Raw genomic sequence first — 25,129 nt, forward strand, 5'->3', positions numbered from 1 at the left:
AACAGACTCAAAGAGAATTAATCTAATCTATTAAGAATCCTTATGGAGTAGGGTAATGGAAAATAACACCTAATTCTTAAAACACGTCCCTTAGCCCCTGCCTTTTCCTGGATCTCTACCTCCTCCCTTCCAGCAGCACAGGGGGACAGGGAATGGAGGTTATGTTCAGTTCATCACATGTGTTCTCTCCTACTCCTTCCTCTCAGTGTGAGGACTCCTCACGCTTTCCCTGCTCTAGCATGGGGTCCCTCCCATGGGAGACAGTCCTCCACAAACTTCTCCAATGTGGGTCCTTTCCATGGGCTACAGTTTTTCACAGTGTAGGTCTCCCACGGGGTCACAAGTCCTGACAGCAAACCTGATCCAGCATGGGTTTGATCTGACAGCAAGTGATTTGCTGAGAAGTAAATGCCAGAGAAAATGAAAAAGTTTGGCAAGGGAATGACAAGGCCTTCATCAGACTGCTTGAGAAAATAAGAGCATAACCTCTTGTTTTACCTGCCCCTTCCCCGCCCCTGCATTGGTACTCAGTGTTGTTCTGACAGTTTAATCCTGAAAGTTTCCCCTTCCTGTTACTGTAAAATTAATTGTTAAGTGGGAAATGTCAAGCAGTCTGACTTAGACTTCTTCTGGCACTTTGAGGTCCAAGTGTGTGACGAAGTCATATTATCTCAGAACCCGCAATTCCAAGTACTTGATAGCAGAGGCAGTCACTTCTGGCTGCTGACTAACACCAAAAGCTGACTCTGGTTTTCCATTTTACAGCTTAAGCTGATACCTTGACACTGGGTTACAAATGTAACAATGAAGTCAACTCTGAACATTACTTCAAGACTGAAATGCAAAGCAGAAACACGAATGCAACACAGCAATTAAAACTGTGAACACTGCAAAATACAACTAAAGATATGAGCTTGATGCTATATAAGGACATCCAACTTTTCTTGTGGGATAACTTTAATGCAGTGTTACGAATTATAGCAACGTAACATTTTTGAAGAGTTGCTTAATCAAGCAAACTCTGAAGTCTTGTAGAAAGGAATCCAGGTCCTCTACACTTGCAGTGTTACAAAGTTTACACAAGAGTATTTAAAGATTAAAAATATTTTATTTACACTTTTCTTTATACACATTTTATACATTTTTTTCAGTTTAAGAATCAAACAGAGCACATATCCAAGTCTGAACAAACTGCATTCATAGCTAGGGAAAATTACTTTCTGACAAAAAAAATAAAAGAAAAAAAAAAAGAGACATGAACAAAGGCTTTAAAACAGTTAAAAAAGAGGCATTTCTTAAATTTTTTTAGAGAAGTTTATAGCACCCCTGGGGTAATCATTAGACAGTTAATCCAAATGTACATATGAAGTCATATACACATCATTTTCATTTTCTACAGGAAAAGTATTTCCAATTGCTACACACAAACACGGCAGTTTGAAAATAACTTTTCCTGTTAACTTACCAAATACTTACCAAATACATTCTTTTCAAAACAAACAATCTGATATTGTACCCTGGAATTGAGTGAGATACTATAGTGGAATTGCAGTCTCCAGCATATAATTTATTTTTAAAAGAGCTACAAAAATATCTAGGGAAAATATTTAAAATAAAAACATAGTTCAGTTTTCCCTTCACCTGCTCCCAGAACAGACATTAAAGTTAGGCGAGTCCCACTGAGGTAATAAAAGCCCCCTAAACATAGCTAACCTCATACTCGTACATAACACTGTGTTTCCTAGATTTACAACAAAGTTTTCTACCAGAGCCATAAACAAAAACTACCATCTGCAAATAGAAGTGGTTTTCCCCTAGCTACCTACTTAATATAAATCCAAAGGTATTTGAAATTGATCTTTGAAAGTTATTTTTGAAAGCTTATATAAACATTAATTGAAATTTGGGAAGAGAAAAAAAACATTAGCAGAGGGAAATCCAGGGAAGCTGTGCTCAAAACAAGTCAGTTTTATGCCACCTGCCACATATAACCATGTTTTATGAAGTTTTGCCACACAAATGGAAATTTTAAAGTTACCAACTTTTGAAAATAGAATACAGATGCAAAAGTAGTCATTTATATTTAATTTAAGCAGCTCCAGATTTTACAAACATTAAAGTCTCAAAATGTACACTACAGGACACCAGCAAGCTTTGTTTTAAATAGATTGCACATGTTTTGCAGTTATGTTCTTTCCCACTCTCCTTCAGTGGGCCCTAACACATGTGATGGGCCACACTTATTCAAGTAACTTCACCAGCTATATTTTCATTAATAGGAGAACAGGATGGGTGTTTCATTTGATGCCCACAACCCTATAATCACTTGAGCACAAGGTTAACAACAATTGTGCTTTTATGTTTCCAAGTACCTTACAGTTTTCCATTTTCTTTATACTGGACTGTTCATGTATGTGATGTATACGTTTGAAGTATTCACTACCTTTTTATTTTATAAGGAAAAAAAAAGTATCTTAAAGGCAAAATACCTCTGCAAATGCAACTATTTCTAAAAAGACTCTCACATAAATGCTGACGCAAGCTTGACGCTTATTTTTAAAGAGCCACTAGTATCTCCCCATAATGCTTTCTTTTCTTTTGTGCAAGAATGAACATAATGAGTTAATCAATGTTTTTCTTTTAAAATCGGTTTGAATTTGTACCTGCTGACTTTTATCCTTTGCTTCCTGAGTGTCAAGTGAAGCTTCTTCCCTGATGCAAATAGTTACTGTATCATCAGCATGAAAAAACACAGCACTTAGGTTTGTAAGGCAGGAGTTCCTCAAGAAAAAATGGCTGCAAACCTCAGAGACCAGCTGTAACAGGACCACTATCATAGTGCTAAAAAGAGGGCATCCACACTTTTCAAAAGAAAGTAATGTGATGAAAGCAGGTTCCCAGGTAGCTCATATGTTGCCAATAACTAGCAGTTAGCTCTCTTGCTAGCAGCGCTTTCTGAAATAGCAGAGCCTTTGTAAAATCCTGTAATACCTTCCTCCAGCTGAGTCAATGGGGAGGAAAAAAATTTCAGATTATTGTCACCTAGTATCTCCCATTGCAAAACTACCACCAACACTTTGTGAGGAAAAATGAGCTATCATTTCCTTATGCATTATTTTGGGGGGAAAAAAAAAATCTGTCTACACTCCCTTCCCCCGAAACTAGCAGCATGCAGAGTGGGAACCAGCAGCGTCCAATCTCTTTACAAGAACAGTATGCTTTTTGTCCATTCTAGCTCATCTGAAACCAAAACATCCTCCTGGAGCTAGCTGCTAAATTAAGACATGAAACCGATATATTTTTGCTATAAATGTGAAGAAAAAAAACCCCAACCCCAGAATGTAACTTGCTGTGTCCGTCTTCTTAAGAAAATGCAAGTATGCTTTAAAAGCAGGTCATGTATGAAATATGTGTGTGAGATTAGATTTGCTGGTAATTCAATCACAGTTGGGCTGGGAGTACAAGATGACCCATACTCCCAAACCTAATAATCAAAGATTCTAACTTAGCTTTTCCGTCACAGATGAGAGGCATTGAAATGTTTTTAAACCCTATCTTAATCTGATCATAATGCTCAATACTTAATAGTAACAGGCAATTCTTATTACCCAGCTTAGTTCTGTTTTTATTTAAACATTGAATTATTTGGAATACTAAAAGCAAACACAAATACAAACTTTCAATTAAAAAAAACCCCAAATCCTCCGAAACATAAAGTAACAAAAAATAACTGCCTCAAAAGTCCCACTGCAACTGAAGACAAAACATAAGTTAGTTTTATATTTCATGTTTGAAACAATAAAAGCATGGTAGAACTGTAAATTAACAAAACACTCTCACATACCCCCACACTCCCTAAACTCAAGCAAATTCCAATCATTCCTAATTCTCAAGGTTACAGCCAGCTTCTAGATGGGGAAACAGCTTCTGAGAAGCTGAAAGCAACAGTTCGAGTCAGAATTTCACAGAATAATTACTATTACCATCCTGAACAAGATCTTTCAGAATGGGGCACCTGAAAATAAATATGAACTTAAAAACAGAGCACCAAAAAATTATCTGGTTCTTCATGTTTCAAGTGTTAGTACTCACCAACGACCTGAGGCAGTTGCTTAGCACACAGAACTTCAGAAAGTGCTTAAATGAAAACTGTAAAGTGTAACTTTAGACACTGCCATCGTTACCCTTATTTTAAATAAAATCTTGGCCACATCTCTTTATTACACCTGAATCATGGAAGACCAGATATCCAGAATCACATCTATTCCCCAGACTGGTCCTAGATGAAAGTGAAGTACTCCATACTATACATAGCATGCCTGCTAAGGCCTTCTAAAGCATGACTGAGTAGACTTTGCTGCCCCATAAACTTACTGAGAAATGAGCTGGTGACAAAAAGAAAAATAAAATAGATTTAAAGCCTTGTGTTTTTTTCTTGTGCCCCAATATTCCATGTACTATGTACAGCAGAGCCTTTTTATTTGCACACAAACAGCACCTACTGGACTCGGTTTATTTCTGCACACATGCAGGGTAACATACACACAAGTCTCACAGTGTAAATGAGGTAAGCCACAATGGCTTTAAGTCAAGCTATTAAGAAAGTAAATTAGCTTTCTTATTCAGTAAACTATATTTTTATTTTAAAAGGCTTAAACTTAACTGCAAACTAGTCTGCATCAGAAGGCTGGATATCAATACTTGGTCCAATCAGTACTGGTGTAAGTAACTTATCACTACGGTTATGATGGTATACATTCTCTCTTTCTGTTAAAGTATACGGAAAGAAAATACTCTTTCAATAAATGATTTCTAGTTAAAAAAAAAAAATTAAAATCTGCTAACTTGCCATATAGTTCCAAATCCTCATATCTCAACCCAGAATATAATTACTACAAAAATATCAAAATACAAGTATGAGAAGTTTTATATGTCTTTTTAAATTCTACCAGTTATTTCAAGCTTGGTTTAGGCAAGTAGGTGTTATTTTTAACACAGAAAATTTAGGGTGATTTTGGTCCCTTCGTAAGTGCATTCTTTTGAACTCCCTGAGTACCGTACATTCCTTTCTACAGTGATTTCTGACTGGAAGATGCTGAAAAAAGTGGTTTTGCATTGCTGCATTAAAAGTCTACTGCTTAAAGCAAAATACAGCAGCATAAGATTTTACAAAACATGCAGGTGTACATTCCAGCATTTTGCCTCTACATATCTGAACTAAGTGTGAGCCTTCAACTTCTCCAAATCATTCCTTTAGATTCTAGAAGTGGCTACTTTCATGACATTTCAGGTAATCAGAAAGTAATTATTTATGTCTTGGCAGATCATTCTTACCAGTCTACTGTCAGTAATATCTGCAAGTTGACACAATGGAGTTACTCAAACTCCTCTTTGACCACACATCTCAATTCAGGCACTCCGAGATCAGTAGCTATAGGTGTATAGGGTTTTTTTGTAAAACAAAAATAAATAGTACTAACCATCCAATCACCTAACTTCATATTTTCAAAACAGTAGTTCATAGCAGTTGATAATTCAGATAATAACTTAAAATTATAAGAGTACAAAGGAAGAAGTGAAGAATGAGTACAAGCAAAGTACTGAGAATACACCATAGTATATCCAGTTCTGAAAGTAATTGCAGGTCAAAGCACTGCCAAGCATTTGCTTATTGACATTTTCCACTTTCCTAAAAAAGAAAACTGGGTAGCACACTCAAACATAAAAGAAACTCAGGTAAGATGTGTTGACTTTTTAAAAATTAATCCATAAAATAACAGATTATCAACAGTTCATTATGTAGCATTGATAGAAAGAGTTTAAAGTTACTGAATCAATCAGTATATACTAAAGATATTTCTATACCAAACGAGGCCTCCAGTTACTTAAGAACTTTGAATTATTAATCTCATTAAAGGACAGTACTATACCTTAAATTCAACAGATATGGCTGAATCTGTACACTAGTTAAAATATAATATTGTTACTGCACATAAAAAGATGTATTTACATATAGTTTTTACAATGTATGCATGTGTGTGTATATACTTTCTACCCACAAACAAACACAATGCAAACAATTGAAGGCAGCATAGAAATAGTGTTTCAGATATAAAAATGTTTTGTTTCAATTTAGTAGAAAATGTGTAATTTGCATTTTGGCAGACTTACTGGTACCATTATACAAAACCAGGAAACAGGTCATGCAAAAGGGTTAAGATTATTCTGCAACATATGTAAGGGAGAACAAAAACACCAGGTAGATTTGAGAATATTTTGCAACTAATGGGAAAAGCATCCAAAAGACAACATAAAATACAGAAATGGTTTAGTTTTGTTAATTTATACCTGGTTGTACCCTGGTACAGATGATGTATCTTGTTTTGGTGCTCAATAAAAAAAAAAAAAAATCAAAATAAAGTCTTCTTTTTCTTCTACACATATTTTGTCAAACTCAACTGATTTCAGAAGCATATTGGTATGATGGCCATTTAAAAAGAAAAAAAATGAAGAAAGTACTCTGGACATCCAATGTTACAAAAAACATAACCACACTCAAAAATATATTTTTCTTTCCCCTACTTACAATTATCCTTGTTAAAAATCCCCAAAGCTTTTACAATATCAGACCAACTATTGGCTTTTCTAACAAACTTGGTCAGTACACAACCTGTACATCCTGTTCCTCTTATGCATTTAGCAGTTGTTCTTACACAGAAGGTAATGTCTTTGAAGGAGTTAAACTGGTTTGTATTTGTTGACAGATTAGGTACAGCTTTTTGTATTTCATTGGGTTGTTCCTTCTGTTTTAGCTGCAACGTCTAACATGCTCCAAAACATATTCAGGGAAGTGCAAGCTGCAGACTTGTAAGCCATCCAGCTTGCACGGCATCCTTGGATATTCATCTTCTTTCCATTTGTTCTCCTCTGGATCAAAGGTCAGAATTGAATCACTGTAATGACCATTGTAACAAAGGCCTCCCAGAACCATTATCTGTTTGTCCAGAACAGCTACACCATGACCGCTCCTACCAATTGGCATAGAAGCCAATATAGTCCATTGATCAGTATCTGGGTCATAAACCTCTGTAGAAGGACATCCTTGAGATTCAAAGGAGGCCCTCAGGATCACACAGACACCACCAAAGACATACAGCTTACCATTGTAGGAAATCATTTTGTGAAAGCATCTCGCGTAATTCATTTTACACTTGTTCTCCCAACAGTTAGTGACCACTTGAGTTCTCCTTGTTCGCTGCTCTACCGTCCCTTCTTTACTGGGATCAAACACGCATACTTGCTTAGAAGTTGAAGACGATGTAATTCCACCAGTGATATACAACTTGTTAGCAAGCACAGTCCCTTCATGTCCGTATTTATTGACTGGATAGGGATCCACAAATTCCCATTTATCTTCAGTAATATCATACCGTTCAGTCGAGTAAAATGTTTCATCCCTGGTTCTCCCAGCTACTGCATAAACATATCTCCCAATAACTCCAACAGCAAACTCAGAACGTGGAACAGACATGTCTGCCATTCGTAACCAAGTATTCTGTCTTGGGTCATATCTAAACACTTTGGATGAAGCATGAAACTCACCATCTGGCCCCAGTTCTTCCCCACCTAACAGGAACACAAAGTTATTCACAATGGCAAGGCAGTCTGGTCGCAAAGGTACTTGAGGACCGTTTAGTTCCCACCAGACCCTTGGCTTGTGCAAGAGAAGAATTTTACTGTTTACCATACTGTGTCCTATCATTCCTCTAAATACTGCCGTCTGGGGTTTGGCAGAACGAATTTTGTTCGATTTCATTTCCATCAAAGGCTGTTGGTGAACGCTATGAAAGTAATTCATGGCTTGGTCAACCTCATGTCGCAGCTGCCGGGAGTATCGATAAAATTCTGATGTTTTTACCTATGAATACATTTAAAAGACATTAAAATTCTGACCGAGACAAACAATCCATAAAATCTAAATGACTATGTGTCATTAGGAGATTATTTTACTTAGTTTCATTCAGGCAATCCACACAGCAATTGTATTCGTGCATGGAGGGTTAAGCTAACATACCGTTCTCCAAAATTACAGAAGGCAATTTAGTGATTAAGAGCAGTAACTAACATTTTCAGCAGAACACTCACATGCAAAATTTAATCCGGAATCAGGCACAACTGAAATCCCCAAGTCTAAAAATCAAGCGTCTCTGTTCATCTTCTACCTAATTCATAAAGTGCTTAAATTAAAAATGCACTGTTTTACTGGTTTTGAAAAACATTCTACACACCCGTTCTGTAATTGCCAAGGTCTACCACAGGCTAATTTCTGCTCAATTCTCACAACTAAGCCCAGGCAGATATTCCCAAATGCTAAGCTCTACTCACAGTGCTATTCAATTGGGGTGGAATGGGAAGAGAAGGTACCCTAATGCTTTCCTTCAGGACATGTGACTGCACTATTTGTCACGTTTTCCTTATGGTTACCTCACTGTGAGTTCCCACATGTTAACAAACACCTTGAATAGAAGAGGAAAATGTCTCAACCTATAAGCCTTTGGTCACACAGTTATTTGGTAAATTGGGGAGGCAGGTTTGAACTTTCACTTCCTCTGAATCATCACACAGAAACTTGTCCGAGGGGGTTTGAATATCCCCAGAGAAGGAGACTCAACAACCCATCTGGGCAGCCTGTTCCAGTGCTTCATCACCCTCACAATGAAGAAATTCTTCCTTGTGTTCTTCCGAATCTCTTATGTTCCAGCTTATACCCATTGCACCTTGTCCTATCATTGGACATCAATGAAAATAGCCCAGCTCCATCCTCCTGACACCAGCCCTTTACATATTTGTAAACAATGAGGTCACCCCTCAGTCTCCTCTTCTCCACGCTGAAGAGCCCCAGCTCCATCAGCCTTTCATTATAAGGGAGATACTCCACTCCATTCATCAGCTTTGATTATGAAGTAAAAAGGTTTACTTAGGTACAGTGCTTATAAAACACTCACAGTAAGCCCAGCTCCTCTGGTAAATAACAGATCTATTTTCTTATTGCAAATAAAGACTATATCATACAAACATACATTTTATTCTAACAAATGCCATATATCTCCTCTCAAACTAAAAAGACTGAACATAAATTCCAGAAAATATGCTGGGAGAAGCGCAGGGAGAACTATAGCACAGAAAAATGGTAAAATACAGAAAGCCTTTAAAGTTACAAAAACTTAAGCAGAAAGTTAAAATAACACAGAATCGTGGCTGAGTTACTTTATCCTTAAAAGTAACTCTTGAATTCTGAAACAGCACAACTATTTTAAGCATTCCCAAACTGCAGCTATCATTTTTGGAATTGAACAAAAAGACAGGTGTTCTTTTGTTCCACCTATATGTATTTCAAGCTTTCTTGGATGATTATGAAAGATAACAGGATCAACATGCTTACAACATTAAGCATGCTAGCAAATCCTGGCACAGAAAGAAAACGTTTTTTCTTTCCTCCTCAACATTTACAACTCTGTCTTTAAATCCAGAAATGGAAATGTCAGCCAGAAACTGGAATTAAAATAAGCCTTATATATCCTCAACACACTACTCTTTCACATGGCCTAAATCTCACCCCGTAAGAGCATGCAAAAGGAAACAAGGAATATCTCTAATTCCAGAGAGTATTTCAAGACCAGGGAATCAATTTATCAGTAGTTTACTACCACTTATCTTGGCAAAGGGACTAAAATCAAAGCAAAGCCTCAATCTCTTACCTTAAACCAGAAAGACATCAAGAAGCAAATGCAACTACCAGTTACAAACAACTCTTTCAGGCTGTAGTTTGTGGGGAAGATTTATAAGTCTCATTGTGAAGGGATGAACACGAAAAGATACAAACACTAGGAATTCTCCCAATATTCAGGAAAAAAAAATCCCCCACACAACAAAACAGAATGATAAGACTACCTAAATTCTGGTAGTTGAGGGCTTGGTAGACTTTGCTGTTGAGGAGAAATATCACTGTTTCTAGTTGCCCACCTTTCACCAGCACAACATCTGCCACACAGGAGCGGTACCCCTCCTGAGCTTCAAATGATGACCTAAGATGAATGTTTGGATATGCCTACATGAAAGTGCAGATTGCTCACGCTTGCTTGATGCAAATGAAGACAAAGCAAATGTAGGTCAGTTTGCCCACATTCACAATCACATACTGTCTGTGGGAAATCTTTCAGAACTGAAATTCCTGTTCACCCCACAGTAATGAAAACCCTCCAAACACCTACACTTCTGTATAATTTTACAACACTCTTACTTGTGTGTATAATAAAAAATGAGAAGCATTAAAATGTAAGTGTCTAGGTATGAAAACACAACTGGAAGCTGTGCATATATTTTGTTCTAGTAGACTAAAGAACATGGCCCTCAACTAGCCTTTTGTGAAAACTGCTGTCTGATACCCAAAATATGCTGAAGGAAACCTTGTCAGTGTTGAAAGGTAGGCTTCTGCCATTACCCACAAGTAGCAACAACAAACTGTTAACCAATAAATAATCTAAGTGTTTACCAACAGATCTATTTTGCTGTTAAATTCAAACGGAACTTAAGCTCTAGGAGAAACATGCACCTAATTACCAACATAGTCAATCAGAGAGAAAGCTCACAACTTTCTGCAAAATCAATAGAAATGTCCACTAATTGTTATAAAGCTTGAAGTAAAACAGATGTGCATTCTTAAAAGTATATCATCAACAAAATGCTTGACAGCATTTTCAAACTCACCCTGTTCTGTTATCTTGCTGAAGGGTCTCAAAGAAAGTTCGTTTGACTTGCTTACCCACCCTAGTCTTACTACAAAAATCAAGAATTTAATCCAAGTGCCAAAGCTTTGCTCATGTGATTTTTTCACATTCTTTTCAATACTGCTCCAATACTACTCCAAAATCTTTTTACAGAAAGGCAGTCTGTTGGGACATCAAGATAACGTACAAGCTCCCCAAAGAACTATCCCAGAGAACTATCTCATTGCATCATTTACCAGTTGCAGTGGTTCCCAACAGGACATTTAGCTACACAGACAGGGAACAGCACAAAATCAAATGTGTCATCTGATAAAAAAAGAGGAAAAAAATAACTAACCCCATATATCTCTTTATTCATCCCCTAGGTAGTCAATATCAAAACCATAAAGGCTTCACCAAAATCACCATTATCCCTCCAGCTACATAAATATAACAAAAAGGAGTATTCTATTCATACTTCAGAAGCTGTATTTTCCAGGTCTGTTTACAGTAAGCAGATTGCACCACCACTCCTGCACTCCAAATGTACATCAGCCTCAAGGTATAAATCTAGGGTTGCTCATAATTTCATTTTTAAAAGGACAACCCATCCCATTCAGATTGTAAATCGCTTCAAAAAATTATGTAGGAAATAAGAGTGGCTTAAGAGGCCACAAGTATCCCTACTGTCACTTGCAAAGTTATCTAAGTTATTTATATATGACAATGATAGGCATCTTAGAAATGTGTTTTAGAAAGATTATGTAAGCCTACATATGACCAGCCAGACAGTATATGGCAAATACAGAGTTCACTGAACCATAAAACTCAACCTTAGATTGTATTTAGTACATTCACACAGGCATTTAGTATGTGCTGGCTTTAGGAAAAGGGTGAATTCTGTTTGTGGAGCTTCAAAAAAAGCAGTCGAACAACATTTTCCCCCTTCTACAGAGAGAAGGGAGTTCTCAAGTTACATCAGAACAGTTAAGCAATGTGAACTTTTATTTTTAAAAAAATAAATTAAAAAGTATGATCTATATTCTGATGTTAGCTCTGACTGCAGTTCTCTTTTCACGCTGGATTTCTCAATGCTCTCTAGCCATAGCAAAGCACAAATACGTTTCTATCTGCAGAAATAGTTATGACATACTCATTTAGCTGTGCTTCTGTCTGCTGAGCTGTCCCACTCCAGAATCCCCACTGATCTCTCTTTGCTCCCAAGGCAAAGCACCAATAAAGGCTTCACATGTGGGTATATAAACTGGGATGCTGAAAATGATTCCTTTCTCTCTCTTGAAGTTGTATCTATCTGGCTATTTGATAGCTGTCGAAGTAAAACATGAGAAGCACTGCAGGCAGGATTTATACCACTGATAGCAAAATCAGCTCCAGAAGTTTTACCTAAATATAATGCTGAAGACCAACATGTACTTTTCACTTGCATTTACAGAAATTTAACTGAAGGCAGCTTGATGTTTGAATTTATATCCCAAAAATTCAAAGAGCCAAAGACTCATCTCTTTGAGATGAGTTTCATCCTACTAGACTGACCTTAAGAATATTCTGTGAATCCTATCAGTTTTCCTATTGAAGGGTTTAAATGATGTAATCAGAAGGTAAAAGCATGATTAAAACTAAGATACTACACACTATCTTGCACAGTTTAGCTCTTACTAGTTGGAAATGTTTTAAACCAACATAAACATTACATTACTGTTCTAAAATTATTTATATATTTATTTTATGTCTATAATCTAAGATCATAAATATATTTTATGTATTATTATTTCCCCTACTCAATTTATACATACACACAAAACCCCCAAAACATAAAAACTCACTAGTCTCTGAAGTAATCAATAGCTTTTATAATTTAAAATACAAATAAGCATTAGTGCTTAAATGATTCAGTAGCCCTTAAAACCACCAAAGCCAGTTCGATCTTATCTGTATATTTTCTACATATTAAAGTAAAAATAGATGAGAAAATAATTTGTAAGGAGTCCAACAAAAACACAGGGTCTTAAATACTATTCTCTGAGAGGTGAAAAAAACACAAATTAATATTGTATCTTACTACACAAAATTAACATTGTTAAACCAAAACAGCACAGTTCAAGTAATTTCTAATGTGAATACTCTTACTGTTACCAGCCTGAGAGAGAGAGCTGCTTACAAAGTAATTCTCTACTACTGACAAATACAGATTCTCAGGAACTAGAAAACAACATTTTTTATCTATTCTTTAACAGAATAGCAGAAAAATCAAATTCTCTTTTGACCTCTTAGTACATGCAAATGATTGGTTAAATTTCAGATCACTTGTTACAAAGATTCCTCTGATATTTAAAGTAAATCATCACATTTCACACCATCAATGACTTTTGATTGTATTTTATGCCTTGTGTAAAACCAAACTTTGCAGGATGAGGGCTTCATTCCAACTGCTGTGTATAACAAGAACACTGAAGATACATCAACAACAACAAAACCACCATGCAGATTTAACAGCAGGTGCTAGTTTTCATTTCTAAGTAAAAAAAAAAACCCAAACTGTACTTCAAACATGCAAAAGCTACAGTCATTACATTTGTATTACACTGGTAACAATTATGGTGACATATGCCCTATATACTGTGTGCAGATCTAAAATCTCTGGAAAGCAAGACACAGTTTGTGGAAAACAGTAGGAACAGTTGAAATAAAACTTAGTACAAGTGACCTTATTTTCAAATGTCCTTTTCCATATGAAATCACTTAAAAACCATGTACTGCAAAAACCTACCTGTTCTCCAGCCACTGTACATACTACTGTCTAACAATCAGATGATAATACTTTTAGATCTTTGTCTTCCATGGGTTTATTAGAAAAATAAATGCTCTCTTTTTGTTCCTTCTAATAGGTTTGGGAATCTTACCTATTAAATGGCATGCTGCCCTAGCTAAATGATGAATCCTGTCTATTGCTTTTCAAATGCACCAACCTTCTCAAAAACACTGGATGGTGTCATCAAACAAAACCTGATGTTCTGAATGATGGTGTCCGTATGCCTCCAGCGTCTTCTATCATGGCGCAGCCAGGCCTGAACAGCTTCATACAGCTCTATCTCTGGAAACCTGCTCAGATGATCATTATCCAAGTAAGACACGAGTTTCTCAAAGCTCAGATATGATAGGAAGTCAGGTCTGGACATGAGTGGCACAAAATTCTCTAGTAGAAAGGAGTCCAATTTTTCCCTGACTCCTTCGATGTTTACACCAAAATCATCCAGAAGTCTCATAATTTCTGCACAGTTTTCTAAGCAGATTTTAGCTAAGAGAAAAGAGCAGCAAAATTTTACCACCTCTATAAGCTGGACATACATGGCAGCTTGAAGGATTTCATGAACAGTGTTCATACTCAGTTCAATAGTTCCATAGTACATGAATTGGAGGACATGACTGAAGCCTGTAGCTGTCAGACCTTTCAAATGGATTTTGTCCTGATCTCGTTCTCGCATATCAGCTGTGAACATAATCCTGAAGTAATCACTCTGGGTGGCAAGCAGTGCTTTATGGGCCTGAAACTGGTGGTCTTCAATGACAAGTGTGACATCAAGAAGCAATCCCTCCTCATACAGTGCTCTGAATCCAGCAGAGACACTGGTGTCATGGATGGAGGAGCTAAACCCTTCCACGTCCCCTGCCATGAATCACCTGGGGGGAAAGAAAAAAATTAAATAAATAAAAATAAAAAATAAATTGTTACTTCTAATAACATACCACAAGCCTCTTCTGATCAGATAAATTCTGAGACTGCCTTTATTAAGACTTAACAGTCTTCTCCATCCCTTTTGTTTTTCTTCGGATGAAAAAGCAACTTAAGAAACAACTTAAAACACAAACTTTGAAATGATAATATTTTTGGGGAGAAATACTTAAAGAAAGTGTCATGAACATGAATAACTATCTGGTATTGTCAAAGTGATTCCTCATTCCATTCTACTTATTGGTCAGATAATGAATATGCGATGCTAAAAAGGTTGTCATGGTTTTCTTCCTCTCCTCTCCTCAAATTTTCTAAAGAATTAATCTCAAGGGAGCAATAAAACACCCACTCTTGAATATCAAAGGGTTCAGAAAGGAAGCTGAACTTCCTTAGTTTCAGAAATAAGCTCCAGTAAATCTGTATGTGGCAACACCTAAAAAGAAAAAAATTAGTCTCTTTAAAAATAGATGTCAATTTACTCAAAATTTATTTCTAGGAAAGAGAAATTCTAGTTCAGAGATGCTACTTAAGTTTGTGTGTTTCACTTCCATAACATAGTCCCCTCTGTCTCTCCTTGATGTCTGATACTATAGGGATTAATTAGGTGACAGGACTTATAAAGCGCAATATACCAACACAACAGGAAGCACTGACAAGACTGGGCCACAAGCTTCAATTATTAGTGAAGCTTAATTGCTTATTAAGCATCTGAATATTTACAGATGCTCTGTTACTTACGTGCAAGCTACAGTCAAGCTGTAAAAAACACAGAAATTAAACACTACCAAGATTCTATCCTCTTAAAGTTAAGGAAGACAAAGGTTCAATAAAAAGGCAAACTATTAAAAAATCCAGGAATTTCTCAAAATCTCGCTTAGCTTCCTTGGGTTTCGGTAGGGTGAAGTTGTATAAAGCGGCTTGAACCAATCTAACAATTTATCACTAGCCAAAGGGCAATGGCGCTTTCTCCCTCTCTGTCCTCATTGTGGGACCTGAGCTCCTGCTGCCTACTTTGAGTAATTTCTGGGGCTCATTGGGCTGCTCTAGAAAGCCAATTCAATTCCTAAACCTGACAGAAAACTAAACCAAAGAGGGGAGGCGGTAATGATGACAAGAGCACAGGGCTCAAACACCACCACCACTCAGCACACACAAAACCTCTTTCTGCTTCTCAGTGAGCAGACTTCTGAGTTGACACTGCACGGAGTATGGCACAAGAATCAACTGAGATACCATACTTGACAGAACATGGAGAAAGAGTAACATCATCTCCTTTTGGCATTGATCAGCCAGTAGATTTGGTTCAAGAATTTTTATTTCACATTATCTCACCTTAAATTGCACTGCAACATTCACTCAGTTACTTTTGCATTTAACTCTGCGTTTCCTGTAACAATGAAAAATGTTACATGAAAAGCTAAGTAACATCAACATATTTAAAGGACTGACGATTTTAAAGGTTATAGAATCTTACAGCAGAATATGGACCCAGAAGTGACCCTAGGTTGGCCCAGCTGCCACAACTTCATAAAGCCGTTATGTTACTCCCATTTCCTCATGAACTGTATCCCGACTCTTGCCATTGTAACTGGAATATATTTTATTAGACTCCATCAGAGGATAATCATCTCCTCTTAATTCATAAGCACTCATCCTGGAGAACAAAACTGGAGAAACTCTTTGTCTACACAAAACTAAACTGGTGAGTGGGTGTTTATAGCCACATCTCCTGGACTCAGCATGGCTCCCACGCTGTTGATGCTTGCTGACAGGTTCTGTGCACCACAGAGTCAATGCCAGGCGCATTCATGACAATTAAGGCCTTACGACAAAATTCAAACTCCTGAAAGTAAAAAGCAGCAGCAAGAGAAGAAAGCAGACAATCTGACAGCTTTCTCATTGGGTATCCATGATAGCATGCGCCCCCAAGACAGAGAGAAAATGCAAACTGGAGCTTCATATTGTGGGTCCTTTATTCCTGAGCACACTGTATGTCTACCAGAAAGAAAAATTATTATAAAATATTCTTTGTTGTTGCCAATTCCTATACAAAAACACACAAAGGAAAAATTGCTAACTCTTACCACCTCAAAAAGAAACAACGAACTGAAAGGGAGGCATAAAATCTAATTTTACAGGGTTTTGCTTTCTAACTGGATTTCTGATATAAAGTAAAAAGGTAAACACTAATATTCTTTCACTAGCACACTTGTAATTCCTTCCCTCCCACCCCTAGTTCTCAATAGCTGAGATCATACTTCAGTCTTTCCTGTTTAAAAGATTTAATGGTCACTTCCCTTTAAGTTGTACACTTTGTTTCATAAAACACACAGCAACTTGAAACAACTACCTCTCAATTTTGTTTGAAATTGTTCAAGAGGTTTAAAGGTTACTAGGATTCCCAGACAGGGCAATTGTGTAAATTATTTTTCTTCAGGAGACTAAGACATATGGCTCAGCTTCATTTCCAAGATCAATGGAAAAAACAGTTGGAATTCACAAATGTGAGATGTGAACAGAATAACACAACATGACACTGAGACATAAAAAAAAGTCATAAATGAAGCAACATTGCTCAGGTGACTGAAGCAACACCTATTAATCTGAAAATAACAGGATCTCCCATCACACAGGCTTGTGCAGGCAGCAATCTCATGGAAGGCATTTCTTCAAAACAGCACATATGTTACTGAATACGTGAACAACCTCGAAGAACCAAACCAGTAAGCTCCAACCACACCTATTTCAAGTCCTTCCTATTAACATGGGAAAGACAATTAAGCTATAGGTACTCTGCAAATAAAAAGAGATTAATTAGTTTCTACATAGGACAGCTTTAAAAGGCCTCTTTCACCACCATCAAAGAAACAAAAAAGAAAAGTTGGCAAGTGAAGGTAAGCAGGGTAAATACATCAAGTCCAGAGAAGCATCTCCAGCAATCCTTTTAAAGATAAAAACGAATATCTAAAATACAAAAACCTGCATCAGAGAGTCATGGGAAACCGGCTGTAGGTGACCCTGCTGAGTAGAGGGGATGGAGGAGGTGACCTTCAGAGGTCCTTTCCAACCTCAAATAGTCTATGTTTCTGAGATCAAGTTGCTTTTACATAGAGACTGTGCTGATTTTTTTTTTTCAGACATCCCTCTAATTTTGATTAATTGGCACTAAGACATAGACACATAAATCAGATATAAGACACTAGCCCTAAAATTTTAAACCTATCAAAAAATAAGGTGTTAGGAATCACCAAAATACATTAAGTCCATCCCTCTGTATTTAGGGAACACATTTTAGAATTTAAAATTTTCTCATCTCCCTAAAACTGGTAATTCTGTAAAAATATATTAAAACCAGAAGTCAGCTGCAAAACTACAATGGTAACGCTGTAGCCAACACTCTGAAATTATTATTTCAGAATGTTTTAAAAATGTGGGGTTTAAGTAACTTATTCCTTCTTTTCACATTCCTGCTTATATTATTTTTATCATAGAATCACAGAATGGTAGGGGTTGGAAGGGACCTTTAGAGATCATCTAGATCATCTTGACGCAGGTCAGCCTAGATCAGGTCACACAGGAACGTGTCCAGGCAGGTAAATTTACAGTTTTCCATCTCAAAATACTTTTCCTCCCAAACATTAGAGAGGATTTAATGGACTATTTGAGTAAAGACAAAACCAATAAGACTTCTCTGTAACGTCATCTAAAGAAGGTTCAGAATTCTGAGTGGAAAGTGAAAGACTGCTTGTCTTCCTGCGTTAAATAAATGGAGTAAATGCCCCTTTCTTGGCATAGAGCCACACACAGTGTGAGCAGATATTTTCTTTACAACACAAAAAAAATGTATTGGCCAGTGCAAATACACATGGGGGTTAAAAAGCACAGAAATTGAGAAGCTAGGTAATTAAATGCATATTACGATCAACTGCTAAAAATCTTCATTTCTGTAACTAGTATCCTCAGTCCAAAGCAATGTGGTAGTTAAAATATTTAAAAAGCAATACAAAATACTCCCAAATTAAGTCATTTTTCTGAAGTATAGCTATGCCACTCCTCCCACACACACACACACACACACTTAGAATCTCAGATGTAATTCTATGCACTGTTCAAGTGCTGCAGCTTATTTCCCAGAGGACAATAACATCACCATTTTCCCACCCATGTTTTCCATAAAAATGCAAAAATCAGAGTTAGATCTTCTTCACCCATCCAAATCACAATATCACACTTAATCCTAAGACAGACATGTAGCCTACAGTGGTCTATAAGAAAAAAAAAATCCTACATACAAACAACAAAGGGAAAAAAACCCCTAAGTTGATGTTCTGCATTGTTCTGCGCATACTGAAGCTGATCAGTATAATGCAGCATGGGAAGTAAGACTCTCTGCTGAAATGCAAAGAGAGAAATATGCTTAACCTGGCATTAGCTTTTCCTGACATTTCCTCCTCTTTTAGCACATACTGCATTACAGCATCTGCTCTGCCACGACTGTAAAAGCACTTACTTGGAACATCGATTTCTCATCTTTATTCCGCAGCTGTAATAAAAGTCTGAAAACCCTGTTCCAGACTGCTGCTTCTCACTAAACAAGGAGAACCTTCTTTCCACAGGGTGTCTGAGGCTCTTAGTCACAAGCAGAAGAAATGAAGTCTAAATGCACAGGCTACTGAGAAGTTAGGGAATACTTGCTTTGGCTCGTGCTCTGCTTAACTTTCAAAAAATGTATTCAAAAGCAGTACTTTCTGGAAAAATGCCCTTTACATAAGTGTGTTTAAGTAATATGTAAGCTTACGTGCCCTTTCTAGGGACATGAATGTATTGTTCTAGGAAAATACTGACAATACCAACTCTAGCACGTCAGCTGAAAGGCAGATTTCTGCTTTCCTTCACTGCTGTTCCTTAATAACTCATTTGAGATGATTAGAAATAGCAAGTTTTTTTGTTTACAGATTTTTAAGTATGTGTTCATTCTACTTACCTCAGAAAAATCTGAGAAAACATCTACGTGAATAGAGATGAACACAAAATATTCACAGAATGAAACACTGTATCTACAACTTACACAAAAAGATTTCGCCAGTCACATAGAACCATATCCCAGTCACACAAAGTACTAAAATCGAGCTTAAATGCCAATGATCTGTTCCATCTATCCTATTCCTTTCATCCATCAAACACAGGCATTTAAATGCAACTTTTACAAGACATTACATATGCTTTTTTTAGTGAGGTGCATAGCAAAGTGCCTTTAACAGAATTCTTTGACCTTTATTTACATGGTTTGACACTAAAACCATTAAATCTTGTGCAAACCTTCCCTTTTCATCATACTGTGTTTTCATCATAGCTCCCCACTAACAGCAACAGAAGGAACGACATAAAAGTGAGAAAGATCAATAACCAATGGTTATCGAAACTTTCCATTGCTACAACAGTAATAAATGTAGGAGAAAAAAGAAACACATGAAGTTTGTAGGTCTTTTATCTAAAATCCCTAGTAATTAATATGCTAAGTTTGGAGAAACAATTTATCTTAAATACATCAGTAGGTTCTGGCTAAAAACTTCACCCAATCCCTGCTGAGAATTCAAAAAACACTGGATTACTTTAGAAGCATGGATTTAAGGGCTTACCAATTGCTGCCAGTCAGAGGAACCTGACCAACAGAACTACGGAAATTAAAATTCGGGTCATTAAAGCTTGAAAACCATCCACATCACATGAACAGTTTCTTAGGGCACACATCTGACCATGACAGTTCCTCTTACAATCTCAACTCCCATTGCTATTTCGGAGCAACGTACATCAGTTCATAACATAGCAGCACTTTTGTAACACACTAGTTGTCTGAGGTCATTACAGTTATGTTAGGATTATTACCAGAAGTTACAGCCCAACATACTAAAACTCTGTATAGACTGTGTCTCACCTCAGTATGGTTATACGTCACTCCGTAAGTATGCTAAAGCCTGCTGAGTAACCTTTTGCTATCTTCACAGAGTACAGGACTAGTAGAGTGTTTTGTTCCATTTTCTTTTTAACAAACCTCTAACTCAAGCTGACGTGTTGATGCTCTCATATGTATGTATTCTTAATGGATGGATTTCTCAGTTGATACTACTCTCTGTGCCCACAAACTTATAGTAAAACCCTATTTAGTCTTTCTGCACAGAAAGATCCAAACATTACAAACATACAAACAAAAGGTCAAAAACATTTTGTTTTAAAATACTGTTTACAAGTATAGTTTTCACATATGTTCAATTTAGAGGAATACTGATCAACCGTACATCAGAAAATTATTATTTTACAACACCAGTCACCCAGGAATAAAATATGCTCCCCAGCTCAGCCCTTAAATCAAGCTTTAGGATGACTATCAAAAGCATTCTGATGAAAGTACACACTTGACTTTAAGACTTTAAGACACAGGTTTCACCTATAGTTACTTGACCAGTTTAACTTCACCTAACTGCATCTAAACACAGCTTCTGTCTCATGAATTAAGATCTATGAGATATACCTTAGTTTTAGATAATACTAGTCTATCACACAGATGATGCAACTGTACATCATAGGCATTAAGATAGTTTAAAACATTTGGCTAAAAGATCATTGCATCACTATACTGGTACAGAAAAAGATGCTCCTGAACACAGAACAAGCTCAACTCAACACTCTTCCAATTACATTTACTAATACCAGCACATGGGCCCAGTACTAAATGCTTCTAATATTTCCAAAAGAATTGTTTTCAACTAGAAAAAGTGATATCACTAATATCCAAGAGTTCAATACAGTACTGTAAAAAACTACAGATTTGCCACTGCTTTCAAAGTGGACTGCTCTATCCCAAGTGCCAATGTTCCCTCTGAATATAACTGTAGCTTCTATAATGATTATTTTTTCAAAATGTAAGGAAAAAACACTATTTAGAAAGACTGATTTTTTTTTATTGTGAAGATATTTATCAAGAAAATAATGGTGTGTCTTATACAGAGAAGTAGCAAGTTAAGTATTTCATGAGAGCAAAAATTCAATCAAACTCTTTTGGTCTCTCATTGCATAAATTTTTAAAATAATAAAAATATAATGATAAAATTATATTAGTAAAAATAATTTCAATGTAAATTAAGATAGCTGAACTACCCCTTACAATTTTTTGTTATCTATATATTTATTGCTAACTTAGTTAATACTTTTAGCATCTTTGGAGAAAATGATATTAATGACATTGTGCCTTCTCTTCAAGACACACAGCTTTTGACTTCATTGCAAATGTCAAGCTCATTTGTCAGAAAGGCAGAAGTCTCAAACATATTCAACTTCCACAAATTTCCCACAAATTGGCTAGGTAAGTGAAAAAGATCTGGTGTCTCCAGCGTGAGCTCAAGTTATCTGTCCCACTTTGCTTGCTGAAAGGCAAATCAACACATGTGTAGACCCAAACCAGCCATAGGATACAATTAAGGAAAGTGAAAGGACATGACTGACAATGTGAAAGTTTATAGGACATGTGGTAGAAATTAAACATGTTAGCTAGGCGTTGGAAGGAAAAAGAAAGGATGTTGGCACATGGTGGTATGCTGAGGGGATCTGAGTGTGAACTGGGGCAATAGTGGTGAAAAGGTTGGGTTATTATCTTGGAGACGAGCATACACAACAAAGAAGTCAAGAGGAAGCCAGACTTAACAGTTCTGCCCTTTTATCCAGTAACAGCTCTGTAGTTCCCCTAGACTTTTTCTAAAGAGGGAGGAGAATAACAAGCAAACAACAAAAAGACAATAACTTAAAATTTGTAAGCTAGGTTTAAGTATTTACCAAACTGATCAACATTCAGGTACCATTCCTGAGCTCGTTCAACTCACACATACTTTTGTATCCCCCAAAGTCGCTGGTCGCGAAATAGCTGTTTTCGGGGTTGGAACTCAAGAGAACCTGCTTCAGCTTCTCTGCTTGGCACGTTTAGCACCACCCTGCCGTGAGCGAAAGCTCACAGGCCGAACTCCCCGAGCAAGGCGGCAGGCGGGCTCCGAGTTACAGACGTGCCGCCGCCGGAGCCCGCGGCGCCCGCCTCGGGGCCTCAGCCACCCCTCAGAGGCCACCCAGCAACCCCCCCACCCCCAGCCCCGCGGGTGCTCAAGGCTTTTTCACAGCCGCCCCGCTACGGCCTGCCTCCGGCCGCCGCCCCCATAGTCGGCGCCCCGCGCACCCAGCCCGCCACCCCCACATGCCTCGGCCACCGCAGCCGGGAGAGAGGGTCCCTGAAAGCCAGGAGGGAAGTCAGGCCGCCCTCAGTAGGATGGGCAGCGGCGGGAGGTCCCGGGAGACCCCGGCGGCGGCTTCACCTACCTCTCGGCAGCGGCGGCGCTGAAGACGCGGCTCCTCCCGCTGGACCGGCAGAGAGAGGGGCCTCTGTGTAACATAAAGCCGGGGGCGGCGGTGGAGGGAGACGCCGGGGGGCTGAAGAGAGGGGCAATGGCTGAGGCAAAGCCAGGAGGAGGAGGCGGAGGAGGAGGAGGAAGGGGGGATCCTGGGTTCCCTCCTCCCCGCGGTCCGTACTCAGGGGGAGGTGAGGAGCCGCCCCCCGCCGTGCCGCATCGCCCGGGCACCGGTACTCCCGGCCCTGCCTGGCCTGGCCTCGCCCCCGGGGTCCGTGCCGCTCCCGCCCGCCCCCCACCGCTCACACTTGTTTACCTTCTGCGCTGCCTAGCACGGCCGCAGGCGCCATGTTTCCCCGCGACAGGCACCCCACGCCGGCCGTCACTTCCGCCGCCACCTGCGGGCCCGGCGGAGGAGTGGGGGGTCTGCCCGGGGCGACAAACCGACACTGCTGCGCCCCCGCTTCGGGGAGGTCCGGCACGGCACGGCCGAGCTCGCCAACCCGCGCCCGGCGGCGTGCCCTGTCTCACCAGCAGTATCAGCCGGACGCCGGCCCGGCCCTCCCGCCGCCAGCCCATACCGGCAACCGCGGGGGGACCAGGCACGCCCCTGGGCACGCAGTCCCTTACCTGAGCCTAGCGGGGATCGCACATGGCTGGGGCTCGGGAATGAGGCACTAACACGCATCAGCTGCATCTGGCTCGGCTGGACACTTATCCACCGGCGTCCACTTTTGGTGGCTCACGGTTGTGGTGTTCTCCCCCATTCCTCTGACCCCCGGCCAGGCCCGGTACAAACCGCAGCCCCTTTCCCTGAGGCTTTTGCAGCTCTCGGTTTCCTCTGGCAGCACCCTGGCAGGCGTGTAGTGCTGCATCCGTCCCCTTCACCGGCAATGACAGTTCATGTGAGGGACTTGGTGAACTCTTCTCTCTGACACCCGGGCAGCCGCAGGTGCTACAGGCTGGCCACAGCTCCTTGTTTGCTGCAGCTGGCCTTGACAGCCGCCATGGGGACCAGGTCACCAGAGCTCAAGAGGTCAGAGCCGCCAGCCATGGGCACTCAAGTGTAGCTGCCCTGCAGCAATGAACTGCAGGGAGCTCACTGTTAACTGAAGCCCAACGTGGGAAGAACAGATTTCTCCCTTAGCACAAACATCACTTCCTTGCTTTCTATAGCTTTCTTTTGCCTGGCAAACTCTAACTTTATTGTGAAATTAACTAAACTACATATGAACCAACTTTTGGGTTGCCAAATGGCCACCACCATTCACTACTTGATACATATCTCCCCGTCACTTATGTCATTCACAACTTTAAATAGCAGGCCACAGGCTGCCAGCCTCTCTGGGTACATGGCTGTTCCCATCCCCATTGCTGCCTATTTTCAGTCTCTCATTACCAATCCCAACCCATTATTGATGTATAAAACAAGAGCTGTACCTCCTCTATAACTGCCACCCCCAAGCTGAATGTCTTTCCCACCTTTCCCAGCTTCACACAATGAACCAGCTATGCCACGCACTGCTGCACAAAAGGCTTCCCACTGCTATTGCCACTCTGTTCAACTGCCCTCCTACTCTTCCCTCACCACCTACTTATTCCACACTACAATCAATCTACTCCCATTCACTACTTCCTCCCAACAGCTTGACTTCCCTCTACCCAGCAAACTTTGTACTATTCCATCTCATCCGCTTGCTCATGCAGCAAATTTGCTCAGTCCCCCCAGCCACTGGTTTAAAACTTGTTATCTGTGTATTTAGGGTGAAACAACCAACCTTTATGTACTGACTCTGACAGAACAGCTACTTTTTCCTGCCACCTAAGCCTCAAAGGGGGAGACATTCTCTCCGTTACTCACAGGGTATGTCTTATGCTGCACTGAGCACATACACACATCTCATGCTCCAGAAAAGAAAACCCAGAGCAGAAGGTAGGTTTCTCATACACAGAAATGATAAAACCAGAACTTCATGCATCCTGCTGTCTTCTTCAGACTTCTGACTTTCATAAGATAGTGAGGGTGGAAAAAGCTAAGCAGGACTATTGTGGTTTTACCTGTCATTTCTCTACTTGCACTTTGTGGAAAGTTGAGGCATAAGATGATCTCAGGTCTCTCCTACCCACTACCACAACCAAGGATCTCAAACCTAACAAGAAAAAAAACCCAAACTCAACAAAACTCAAATTCAACAACTTTGACCTTCTCACTTTCAACGTTTAAA

General features: G+C 39.0%; 1 protein-coding gene across 7 annotated transcripts; it reads right to left on the bottom strand.

The window, feature by feature from the left end:
- Positions 1 to 1,127: 1,127 nt before the first annotated feature.
- On the bottom strand, positions 1,128 to 23,475 carry KLHL15 (kelch like family member 15). 7 transcript variants are annotated; one of them, XM_061999684.1, is made up of 5 exons: positions 23,221 to 23,475; positions 22,876 to 22,938; positions 15,850 to 15,904; positions 13,754 to 14,465; positions 1,128 to 7,918 (listed from the first exon to the last, which is right to left on the bottom strand). In XM_061999684.1, exons 4-5 carry the CDS (start codon positions 14,456 to 14,458, stop codon positions 6,809 to 6,811), a joined length of 1,815 nt encoding a protein of 604 aa, XP_061855668.1. In that variant the 5' UTR covers positions 14,459 to 14,465; positions 15,850 to 15,904; positions 22,876 to 22,938; positions 23,221 to 23,475; the 3' UTR covers positions 1,128 to 6,808. The 7 variants fall into 7 exon arrangements, with proteins under 7 accessions (XP_061855668.1, XP_061855645.1, XP_061855685.1 ...); XM_061999661.1 differs by having other exon boundaries at positions 22,876 to 22,986; XM_061999701.1 differs by lacking the exon at positions 22,876 to 22,938.
- Positions 23,476 to 25,129: the final 1,654 nt, after the last annotated feature.

This window comes from Colius striatus, chromosome 1 (assembly GCF_028858725.1).
Source record: "Colius striatus isolate bColStr4 chromosome 1, bColStr4.1.hap1, whole genome shotgun sequence".
In the NCBI taxonomy this organism is placed as follows: domain Eukaryota; kingdom Metazoa; phylum Chordata; class Aves; order Coliiformes; family Coliidae; genus Colius; species Colius striatus.